Consider the following 13,121-nt stretch of genomic DNA (forward strand, 5'->3'; position numbering starts at 1 on the left):
CATTGTGAAAGAAAGGCAGCAGCCTCTGTCAAGGGATTATAGATAAAACTCCCATCTCCCTGGGACAGAGCAACTGGGAGAAGGGACGGCTGTGGGCACAGCTTCAGCAGACATAAACATTCCTGCCTGCCGGCTCTGAAGCAAGCAGCAGATCTCAGCACAGTGCTTCTTAACTAAAGGAGCGTGTTCTAACCCAATGCAAGGAAGCTAAGAACCTTGAAAAAAGGTTAGAGGAATTGCTAACTGGAATAACTAGTTTAGAGAAGAACATAAGTGACCTGATGGAATTGAAAAACACAGCATGAAAACTTCGTGAAGCATACATGAGTATCAATAGCCGAATTGATAAAGTGGAAGAAAGGATATCAGAGATTGAAGATCATCTTAATGAAATAAAGTGGGAAGACAAGATTAGAGAAAAAAGAATGAAAAGGAACAATGAAAGCCTCCAAGAAATATGGGACTATGTGAAAAGACCAAACCTACATTTGATTGGTGTACCTGAAAGTGACAGGGAGAATGGAACCAAGTTGGAAAACACACTTCAGGATATTATCCAGGAGAACTTCCCCAACCTAGCAAGACAGGCCAACATTCAAATTCAGAAAATACAGAGAACACCACAAAAATACTCCTCAAGAAGAGCAACCCCAAGACACATAATCATCAGATTCACCAAGGTTGAAATGAAGGAAGAAATGTTAAGGGAAGCCAGAGAGAAAGGTCGGGTTACCCTCAAAGGGAAACCCATCAGACTAATAGTACATCTCTCTGCGGAAACCCTACAAGCCAGAAGAGTGGGGGCCACTATTCAACATTCTTAAAGAAGAGTTTTCTTTAAGAATTTCATATCCAGATTTTCATACCAGCCAAACTAAGCTTCAAAAGCAAAGGACAAATAAAATCCTGTACAGACAAGAAAATGCTGAGAGATTTATCACCACCAGGCCTGCCTTACAAGAGTTCCTGAAGGAAGCACTATATATGGAAAGGAACAACCAGTACCAACCACTGCAAAAACATACCAAATTGTAAAGAACATTGACACTGGCCGAGCGCAGTCGCTCATGCCTATAATCCCAGCACTTTTGGAGGCCAGGGTGGGCGGATCACAAGGTCAGGATCAAGTTTGAGGAGTTTGAGACCAGCCTGGCTAACATGGTGAAAGCCTGTCTCTACTAAAAATACAATAGCCGGGCGTTGTGATGCATGCTTATAATCCCAGCTACTTGAGAGGCTGAGGCAGGATAATCACTGGAACCTGGGAGGCAGAGATTGCAGGGAACTGAGATTGCACCACTGCACTCCAGCCTGGGTGACAGAATGAGACAAAAAAAAAAAAAGAACATTGACACTATGAAGGAAGAAACTGCATCAACTAAAGGGCAAAATAACCAGCTAGCATCATAATGACAGGATCACATTCACACATAACAATATTAACCTTAAATGTAAATGGGCTAAATGCCCCAATTAAAAGGCACAGACTGGCAAATTGGATAAAGAGTCAAGACCCATCAGTGTGCTGTATTCAGGAGACCCATCTCACGTGCAAAGACACACAGGCTCAAAATATGGGGATGGAGGAATATTTACCAAGCAAATGGCAAGCAAAAAAAAATGCAGGGGTTGCAATCCTAGTGTCTGATGAAACAGGCTTTAAACCAACAAAGATCAAAAGAGACAAGGGCATTACATAATGGTAAAAGGATCAATGCAAGAAGAGCTAACTATCCTAAATATATATGCACCCAATACAGGAGCACCCAGATTCATAAAGCAAGTTCTTAGAGACCTACAAAGAGATCTTAGACTCCCACACAATAATAGTGGGAGACTTTAACACCCCACTGTCAATATGAGATCATCAAGACAAAATTAACAAGGATACTCAGGACTTGAACTCAGCTCTGGACCAAGCGGACCTAATAGACATCTACAGAACTCTCCACCTCTAATCAAGAGCATATACATTCTTCTCAGCACTACATCATACTTTAAAATTGACCACATAATTGGAAGTAAAACACCTCTCAGCCAATGCGAAAGAACGAAAATAATAACAGTCTGTCAGACCACAGTGCAATGAAATTAAAACTCAGGATTAAGAAACTCACTCAGAACGGCACAAATATGTGGAAACTGAACAACCTGCTCCTGAATGACTACTGGGTAAATGAAAAAATTAAGGCAAAAGTAAATAAGTTCTTTGAAACCAATGAGAACAAAGACAAAAAGTACCAGAATCTCTGGGACACATTTAAAGCAATGTGTAGAGGGAAAGACTGGCACAAGACAAGGATGCCCTCTCTCACCACTCCTATTCAACATAGTATTGGATGTTCTGGCCAGGGCATTCAGGCAACAGAAAGAAATAAAGGGTATTCACATAGGAAGAGAGGAAGTCAAATTGTCTCTGTTTGCAGATGACATGTTTGTATATTTAGAAAACCCCATTGTCTCAGTTCAAAATCTCCTTAAGCTGATAAGCAACTTTAGCAAACTCTCAGGATACAAAGCCAATGTGCCAAAATCACAAGCATTCCTATACACCGGTAATATACAAACAGAGAGCCAAATCATGAGTGAACTGCCATTCACAATTGCTACAAAGAGAATACCTAGGAATACAACTTACAAGGGATGTGAAGGACCTCTTCAAGGAGAACTACAAACCATTGCTCAAGGAAATAAGAGAGAATACAAACAAATGGAAAAATATTCCATGCTCACAGATAGGAAGAATCAGTATCATGAAAATGGCCATACTGCCCAAAGTAATATATAGATTCCGTGCTATCCCCATCAAGCTACCATTGGTTTTCTTCACAGAATTAGAAAAAACTACTTTAAATTTCAAATGGGACCAAAAAGGAGCCCATATAGCAAAGACAATCCTAAGCAAAAAGAACAAAGCTGGAGGCATCATGCTGCGTGACTTCAAACTATACTAAAAGGCTACAGTAACCCAAACAGCATGATATTGGTACCAAAACAGATATATAGACCAATGGAACAGAACAGAGGCCTCATAAATAACACCACACATCTGCAACCATATGATCTTTGACAAACCTGACAAAAACAAGCAATGGGGAAAGGATTTCCTATTTAATAAATTTTGTTGGGAAAACTGGCTAGCCATATGCAGAAAACTGAAACTGGATCACTTCCTTACACCTTATACAAAAATTAACTCAAGATGGATTAAAGACTTAAATGTAAGACCTAAAACCATAAAAATCCTAGAAGAAAACCTAGGCAATACCATTCAGGACATAGGCATGGGCAATATATTGCTTGTGAAAAAAGTTTAGAAAAGTCACTAAGCAAACTGATGACTGTAACCTTCATCAAGTTAACAGTAGTGGTCTTGGGGAGGAGGCACAATCTGACTTTCAGTTACCTAATTACAGGATTCAAAATGTCCAGTTCCCAACAAAAAATTACAAAGCCTACAAAGAAGCAGGAAAGTTTAGCCCATTCACAAGAAAAAGAGAAATCCATAGAAACCACACCTCAAATAGCCCATGCATTGGACTTAACTAGAGAAAGACTTTAAATGAACTGTCTTATATATGCTCAAAAGTCTGAGAGAAACCATTGACAAAGAACTAAAGAAATCAGGAAAACAATGTATGAACATGTTAACTGTTAGATGTATAAAAGTTAAAGTTGTGTTTTTCTCAGCTGGCTTGGTTCAAGAAATTTCTTCGTAGGATATGTTTATACTCCTTAAGTGGTTCTTGAATTCTGTTCAGGTCTAGATTTTTAAAAGAGATTTGGATTCTGGCACTTGTAAAGTAGATTTTCCTATTGGGCTATAGCTGTCAAAGCATCATAGATAGTATTGCTAATGAATATAGCTAGAATACTCAAGTACTAGTTTAAAAAAAAAAGCTACTGGGGGTATCATTTTGTTAGCTTCAATACTTCACATTTTTGGAGAGGTGCTGTATGAATTACATTTCCCTTCTAGTATGGAGAAGTATCAAAAAATTTCCATTTTTTACCATGAAAAATTTTCATTAAGTAGTTTTCTCCTCACTGTCTATATTATTTTCAAAGGCCATATTCTAACATACCATAAAATTTATTTTTTGTGCGTTCGGAGAATACTCAAGGCACAACCCCACATATACAGATTCTTCCTTGCCTCTTGTAAAAAATCAGCAAGAGAATGTTGTATTAGAATGACATTTTTACATAAGTATGAGATGTAATTTTTAGTTAAAAGACAGTAAATAGTTAAAAGTTTATGCCTTGCCTTATCTGTGGGCTGTCAGCTAGCTTTTCTCTTTATTTCTTCCAGGTTGATGAGAAAGCTCTGAAGCACATAACGGAAATGGGCTTCAGTAAGGAAGCATCGAGGCAAGCTCTTATGGATAATGGCAACAACTTAGAAGCAGCATTGAACGTACTTCTTACAAGCAATAAACAGAAACCTGTTACGGGTCCTCCTCTGAGAGGTATAATTTATTAAGCAGTGTGCCAAATAGTATTGTTTGCTTTTCAGAGGAATATATGTTATTGACAGAGGCTGTTATTTCTGTGAGGGCTGTAATTTTATTTAACATTATGGTAAGTGGAAAGAACAGCAGTTTGGGAACCATAGAGACATTTGTAGTCTCAGTCTCATTGTCTTCATCTTTGTACAAAATGGGTCTAACAACAACAACAAAACAAAAACAAAATGGGCCTAACAATACCTTATTTAACAAGGTTGTCATGAGTAATAGAGAAAATATGTGACTGGTTCTATTATTTCTAGAACTCTGCCACCTGAGTAAACGACTAAGCTTTTAAAAATTAACAAAAATATTACATTTACTTGGTGTTATTCTTTAATCATTGCATGGTCAATTTATGTTGTTTTTCAAGTCCCAGTCCTATATTCTTTTAAAAATATCTGTGGTTAAAGAATAAATTATGATTTTTCCTTAAAAGATAGTTTATATGATCAAATTCAGACTTCTGAATAGATCATTTATTTAGAGGATTAAATGTGCCACTTAATATAATTACTTAAAAACCTAAAAAAATTACTTAAAAGATGTAGACTATACAAAAAATATGAAAAGAAATTAAAATCCTTATTTAAAATTATTGTTGGTTATATATTAGTATATATTCTCTTTTTGTTTTTGCATATACAGTACATATTTCTTGCTTTTACATCTAAAGGTAGAGGAAAAGGCAGGGGGCGAATAAGATCTGAAGATGAAGAGGACCTGGGAAATGCAAGGCCATCAGCACCAAGCACATTATTTGATTTCTTGGAATCTAAAATGGGAACTTTGAATGTGGAAGGTAGGCTAATTTAAAGTTGATTCCTTTTTTTTTTCTTTCTTTTCTTTCTTTTTTTTTTTTAGCGTATTTCTTTTTAAAAGACCAAACTTTATTTGGAATTGTAGTGTAAAACAACTATAATATGAACATATATCCTGAGTGTTTGTTTATAAATTTACTTAATCTGAAAACATAATGGCAGCTTATTTTGCCCCCTAACTGGGATTAGTAATCTCACCAAACCACTTTTGCCAAATTTGCTCGTATCTAGATGACAGAGATAACTGTGTAAACAGGTTGTTGTGTTGGAAAATTTATTATATAATCTTATATAACTTATTTTGCTTGTGAAATTGGTGTATCTCTTCTTTCTTCCCATATTACATAGTTTGAAAATGTTCACACAATGAGTGAAAATGCTTTCACAATGTGGTATATTTTTTATATACTTTAGTGATTAACATATTGAAAAGAGAAGCAAGTATGGTAAATATGCAGACTTCTTCTAAGCACATAATATAGTAAATATTTTCTAAAATGGTAAGTTTTCAAAATATGATCCAAAAAGTTAAGGAAATATACTTTTAAATTCAGTTTCTCATTCAGATACATCTTGAATCTAGCCAAATAAGCTCAGAGATAAAATGCTTTTATAACAAATATGAAATGTTCAGATTTCATAAAAATTGAAGCATGTTTGCTAGAGTATATAGAAAAGGCAGTGTAGCATTTGAGAAAACAAATGTTTGATGTGGGCAAGATTTATAAGCATGATGTATTAGTTTTCTATTTCTGTGTAACAAATTACCACAAAGTCAGTGGCTTAAAACAATGTAACTTTATTACCTTATAGTTTCTTTGTGTCAGGAGTCTAGGCACAGCTTCATTGGGGCCTCTGTTTAAAGTCTCAGATGCTGATGTTAAGATTTTGGTTGGAGCGGTGATGTTATCAGAGACTTGAGTTCCTCTTACAGGCTCACCCATTCTTGCAGAATTCATTTCCTTGTGGATGCAGGACTGAAGTCCCGTTTTTTGCCCAGTGTTGCCTGGAGACTGGTTTATCTCCTAAAAGCTGCCTTCAGATTATTGCCACATGGGCCACCCCATAGGCAATTTACATAATGTTTGCTTCTGCAAAGCCAGCAGGAGAGTCTCTGCTGCTGCTTCAGATCTTTCTTTTTCCTGACTCTGACTTAATGAGTACTTTTGTCCCAACCTCTCTTCATACTGTCCCACTGAGAGATCCTTTGATTTCCTTTCATCCTCCTGTCCCTACATTTGCTTTTGACTCCTTTATTAGTTTGTTTTCACGTAGCTGATAAAGATATACCTGAGACTGGGTAACTTATACAGGAAAAAGTATTGGATTTACAGTTCCACATGGCTGGGGAAGCCTCACAATCACAGTGGAAGGCAAGGAGGAACAAGTCACATCTTACGTAGATGGCAGCAGGCAAAGAGAGAGCTTGTACAGAGAAACCCTTATAAAGCCATCAGATCTCGTGAGACTTATTCACTGTCACGAGAACAGCACGGGAAAGACCTACCCCCATGATTTAATTACCTCCCACTGGGTCCCTCCCACAACATATGGGCATTCAAGATGAGATTTGGGTGGGGACACAGCCAAACCATGTAATTCCACCCCTGGCCCCTCCCAAATATCATGTCCTCACATTTCGAAACCAATCATGCCTTCACAACAGTCCCTGAAAGTCTTAACTCGTTTCAGCATTAACTTAAAAGTCCACAGTCCAAAGTCTCATCTGAGACAAGGCAAATCTCTTCTGCCTAAGAGCCTGAAAAATCAAAAGCAAGTTAGTTACTTCCTAGATACAATGGGGGTACAGGCATTAGGTAAATACAGCCATTCCAAATGGGAGAAATTGGCCAAAACAAAGGGGCTACAGGCCCCATGCAAGTCCGAAATCCAGCATGTTAGTCAAATCTTAAAAGCTCCAAAATGATCTCCTTTGACTCCATGTCTCACGTCTAGGTTATACTGATGAAAGAGGAGAGCTCCCATGGTCTTGGGCTGCTCTGCCTCTGTGACTTTGCAGGGTATGGCCTCCCTCCCAGCTGCTTTAACGGGCTGGCGAGGAGTGTCTGTGGCTTTTCCAGGTGAATGGTGCAAGCTGTTGGTGGATCTACCATTCTAGGGTCTGGAGGATGGTGGCCCTCTTCTTACAGCTCCACTGAGCAGTGCCCCAGTGGTGAACTCTGTGTGGGGACTCTGACTCCACCTTTCCCTTCTGCACTGCCCTAGCAGAGGTTCTCTTTGAAGGGCCCACCCCTGCAGCAAACTTCTGCCTTGGCATTGAGGCGTTTTCTTATATCCTCTGAAATCTGGGTGAAGGTTCCCAGTCCCCAATTCTTAACTTCTGTGCACTCATAGGCTCAACATCATGTGGAAGCTGCCAAGGCTTGAGGCATGCACCATCTGCAGTCACGGCCGCAGCTCTACATTTGTCCCTTTCAGCAATGGCTAGAGTGCCTGGGATGCAGGGCACCAAGTCCCTAGGCTACACACAGCATGCGGACCCTGGGCCCAGCCCATGAAACCATTTTTTCCTCCTAGGCCTCCTGGCTTGTGATGGGAGGGGTTCCGTGAAGATCTCTGATGTGCCCTGAAGACATTTTCCCCATTGTCTTGGGGATTAACATTCAGCTCCTTGTTACTTATGCATATTTTTGCAGCTGACTTGGATTTCTCAGAAAATGGGATTTTCTTTTCTATCACATTGTCAGTCTGCAAATTTTCCAGACTTTTATGCTATATTTTCCCATAACTTCATGATTTAGGAGACACTATAGAAGTTGATATGGTTTGGCTGTGTCCCCACCCAAATCTCATCTTGAATTCTCACATGTTGTGGGAGGGACTTGGTGAGAGGTAATTGAATCATGAGGGAAAGTCTTTCCCGAGATGTTCTTGTGATAGTGTAAGTCTCATGAGATCTGATGGCTTTTTATTAAAGTGGAATTTCCCTGAACAAGCTCTTTGCCTGCTGCCATCCACATAAGATGTGACTTGCTGCTCCTTGCCTTCTGCCATGATTGTGAGGCTTCCCTAGTCACATGGAACTGTAAGTCCAATAAACCCTTTTTCCTGTATAAATTACCCAGTCTCAGGTATGTCTTTATCAGCAGCATGAAAATGAAGTAATATAGTAAATTGGTACCAGCAGAGTAGGGCGCTGCAGAAAAGATAACCTGAAAATGTGGAAGTGACTTGGGAACTGGGTAACAGGCAGAGGTTGGAATGGTTTGGAGGGCTTAGAAGAAGACAAGAAAATGCGGGAAAGTTCGGAACTCCCTAGAGACTTGTTGAATGGCTTTGAACAAAATGCTGATAATGATATGGACAATGAAATCCAGGCTGAGGTGGTCTCAGATGGAGATGAGGAATTTGTTGGGAACTGGAGCAAAGGTGTTATGTTTTAGCAAAGAGACTGGCAGCATTTTGCCTCGGCCCTAGTGATTTTGTGGGTCTTTAAACTTGAGAGAGATGATTTAGGGTATCTGGCAGAAGAAATTTCTAAGCAGCAAAGCATTCAAGATGTGACCTGGTTGCTGTTAAAGGCATTCAGTTTTAAAGGGAAAACACATCATAAAAGTTTGGAAAATTTATATTTGGGTTCTCAGGGACACCTGCTCCTTGGATGAGCACCATGACCTTGGCTCATAGTCTTGCCTTCAAGGTTTAGTAACCTTGTTGGGGACCTATCACACTACATACAGGAAGCAAAATTTTTAATCTCTCCTAGATGTACTGTGTGGGGAGGGCACACTGACTGATTCAGGAAATGGGCAGAAGGCTTCTTAGGGGAGATGACATCTAGTTAAGACGGAGGAAAAGTGTTGGGGCAGTCCAAGTAGAGGGAGCACTATGTATACAGGCATGGAGGCATCAGAGCACCAATTCCCTGTGCCTGGGAACGTATGGTAGAGGCAGTGCTGTGAGGAGAGACATGGAATTGGTAGGCTAGAGCCAGATCACAAGGATTTTGTCCTAAGGAGTTTTATTTCTGTCCAAATGTGATACAAAGGCATTAAAGGGTTTTTGGCATAAGAGCCATGAGGTTTATTTTGGTGCTTTAAGAAAAAATTTCCTGTTTGCAAAATGGAAAATAGGGTAAGATGGGATTGAGATTGAAAACAGACAATAGTTGTATGTGTTGTGGGGAATTATTCATTCAATAAATGCAGTATTTTGTTTAGTATTTAAAATACCTCATTCAGAAAACACAGGGAAGTAGATTGATTTTGTAGCTCTTGTCCCGAAGAAGCTCACTGTCTAGTGTGTGAGACAGAAGAAATCATAAACTAAAGGGACATAGGAATGCTTACTTTCAAAGGATTTCATCATTTACTTAATGTAAAACAAAACAGTACTGAACAAAATATAAGTGCTTAGCAGAAGTTATTTTGAAAACAGTAATCAGATTTGATCTGGTATATTTGTAACCTGTAATAATATTTAGTCTTTTATTTCGAAGTTTTATTGCCAAAATAAGACCTACCCGTTGTTTTGAATGGCTACTAAATGCTTTAATCAGTCAGACTTGAAAACACTATTTGGTTTGCTGTTTCATTGCTTTAAAGGTTTACCTTACCAGGACCTGATTGCACCATTACTAGTAGCTTTTCTGACCCTAAACTCTCTTTGATGATGTTGGCATCACACAGAAGAGATTCATGATAACACACATAAGTACAAATAGCTAGACAATAAAGTGATACACATACACACATATATATATGGAAGATTATTTGCTTGTAGCTATTTCTTATATTCTCTTGGTTCTGTCTTCATGGGTACAATGAAGATAACAGGATTGATGGGAAAGCTGTGTGTTGGTTGCCCTCAGGTATCTTTAGCAGGTATCGTGTTACTTTCTCTTGTGGACCTGCTCACACTACTAAGTGCCAGTATTCTTAGGTGAGCTGGGGTATATTGTAAAACAAACAAACAAACAAACAGACACAAAAACAGTTGAGGCAAGCTACTGAATTGTTTTTCAGCTTATTTTAAGATAGCATGTATTTTTAATTGGAGTTAAAGCCCAGAGTAAATTTTTACTTTTATAAAGTTGAATCTCCACTTTGGTGGAAAATTTGGTTATTTTCTGTAAATCTCTTGTTCTAAAATTAACTTCATTGATGGGAGAGAATGTTGGACATTTTTCTAAGATAAATCTAGAAAGTGTTTCAGGATAACATCTTCATAATGTTTAATGGTTAAATGCATTATGGACAGCTAATGAAGAGAGTTAAGATCTTATTTATGTTCATATTAGCAGCATCATTATTTGGGTCTGTTATAGACTCAAATTGACATTACAAAGAAGTAATTGTGATTCAGTGGTACGCATATATTTAGGGTTTAAAAAGTTTGTTTTTCTAATACAGTTGCATAATGAAACCTTTCTTGCTTCTGTGTTTTGTATCAGTATAAGCTGTCTGAGGATTTTGTTTAGTTTTAGTACCTCTAGAAGTCAGAATTTAGCGGAGTAAGCCTTGGCTTGGATGGACTTGTTATGTCATATCAGATTCTGGACAGTAATTTGTCAGGCTGTTTGGAAAAAAAATATATTCTGATTTTTAAAAGTTTCATTAGAAATAATTGATTATCACATTTACTTTTCTTAGAAATTTTTCTCAGCATTGACTTTTTGTTGTTATATCTTTAAATTGGAATAAAACATAATTCTAGTTGACATTTTTATTAATATTCTGAAAGAAGTGAGGTTGGATTGCATTGTTTTCTGTTATCTAATGAAAAGGACAGTGTACTGGAGCAGATACATACAACTAATTCCACCACTAGACTCACAGCTCTTGTGTGCTAGTTGTATGTCTTTGGGCAAGATATAGAACCATTAACCTTAATTTTCTCATCAGGAAATGGAGAAGTAGTGACAGCACCTATTGTAGGGCTACAAGGTCGTTGGGAAGATCAAATTAGATAATGTATATGAAGTGCTAAGCATAGTGCTTGGCATCAGCAACAGCAGCAGATGCAACAGCATCTTCCACTCATCATATATCATCTCCACCTTCACTGCCCTACTTCAGGCCTTCATCAAGGCTTTCATCAGGCTTTCACTGTTTTTTGCAGAACCTTATTATCCCATTCTCCATATTGTAGTCAGTGACCTTTCAAACCACAGATTTGATCACACTACTTGCTAGCTTAAAATGCTCCATTGACACTTCTCATTGGCAGGATAAAATTCAGACTACATTATGTATATTGTCTTTATGGTGTTCCATTACTCTTATTTTCTGTCGATTTTGTGAAAATTAGTATTTATATTGGTTAACAGGATATATAGATGTAAATAATCTGTTTAGATATTAGCAGATATAAGGATAACATTAATGGTTGATGGGCACTTCACATCAAGTTGCAGGTCTTTGATAGTTCATGGAAGGTGTGTTTTTGGCTTTGTTTTTGCTTTATTTTTTTTATTCAAGTTTCTGGTCACTTTGGATAGTTTGCCTTGTAGATTTACTGCTTGAACTTTGAAGACTGAAGAATAGGGACCTCACAAAGGGAATGTAATATAATGGTAATAGCTTAATTGGAAAGGAAGGAAACTAGGTCAAGATGAGAGAGAATATGTATGTATTAGGCTAGATGTTATTGTGAGGGATTTCCTCAAGAAGCATCTATGTGTTGACTATTATGTATATTTATATCTTATTGCATCAAACAGCATTACTGCATATTGATGGAAATCTGTGGTAGAGTGCATGTTTGGAAACCAGGGATAAATGGTTGCTATGTGAGTAAAGTCATCAACTGCCAGCACAGCAGAAAGCAGAAGAAATGTGTAGTTATCTACCCACAGCCTATCACTTTGTTTCTATTCCTAGCCATCTCTATGGGCTTCCCAGCCCTTGACTTTTTCTTCCTGTAAAGCTGATTCCTTTTTACCATTCCATTCTTTTTGAAGTGCAAATGTACCCCAAATTTCTAGATAGTACTTTAAACTTAACTTGAATTAATTATTTCCAATTCTATTTGTTGACAACTTGTTACCTTTAATAGTTAATAGTCTGTGCCAGAGCCACGTAATATCTAGTCAACAAAAAAGTACAGATTCAGTGCTGAAATTGAGAGTGTTTAGAAACCGCTTTAGCAATTTGACAGTACCTAAACATTTGTTACTGCATTTTACAAAAGTAACAGTCAGCAGCAGATTGGAAATTAAAACCAGAACCTGCAGCTAAAACAAAAACCCTGGTCTTTCACTACAGTAAGTTTGAAATGTTCTGGTTTATGTTGTTAGGACATTGCAGTCTCTGGATTTACCTGCATTCTGACAACATGACACCTTTTGTCAGAGTAACAAGGCCAGGCAGGTAGTTTAAGATGGCAGGCACAGTACCAGGTGGGAAGTGAAAATATACTACACTGCTGCCTCCTCTGAGACAGCCATGCAGTGAGGCACCCAAGCTTCATGGAGAGGCCGCCTCCAGTCCTCAGTCCTAGTCTTTAAATGCTCCAAGCCCTGGCCCTGGACCTGTGTGGTATGTGAATCTTTAGGTAATTCTGGTGCTGGCTGTTGAGCCCCTTTCAAGCTGTGCATCTTAACACTGGAGGCTCCACATCCGAGAGGGACACGCTGTCCCCACTGTGCCTTTTCTGAATTCCTGGCCCACAGGATCTGTGAGCATAATAAAGTGAATGTTCTTTTATGCCACTAAGTTTGAGTAATGGTTTGTTACGTAACTGTAGTATTGGGGAAAAATCCCTAAAAATTGGCCTCACCTAGAATTGTGAATTAAAAAAAAACTGGTGAGTGAAAAAAACCTTATCCTGC

General features: G+C 38.3%; 1 protein-coding gene across 16 annotated transcripts in view; it reads left to right on the top strand.

The window, feature by feature from the left end:
- Positions 1–13,121, top strand: part of TDRD3 (tudor domain containing 3) — a 178,307-nt gene that overhangs the window by 110,578 nt on the left and 54,608 nt on the right. For all 16 annotated transcript variants that reach the window (XM_063650914.1, XM_054446130.2, XM_054446131.2 and 13 more), the window contains 2 exons: positions 4,313–4,469; positions 5,185–5,310. In XM_063650914.1, the coding sequence (XP_063506984.1) occupies positions 4,313–4,469; positions 5,185–5,310 (283 nt within the window). The remainder of the gene's footprint in view (positions 1–4,312; positions 4,470–5,184; positions 5,311–13,121) is intronic.

The sequence above is a fragment of the Pongo pygmaeus genome, chromosome 14 (assembly GCF_028885625.2).
Source record: "Pongo pygmaeus isolate AG05252 chromosome 14, NHGRI_mPonPyg2-v2.0_pri, whole genome shotgun sequence".
NCBI classification, from domain to species: domain Eukaryota; kingdom Metazoa; phylum Chordata; class Mammalia; order Primates; family Hominidae; genus Pongo; species Pongo pygmaeus.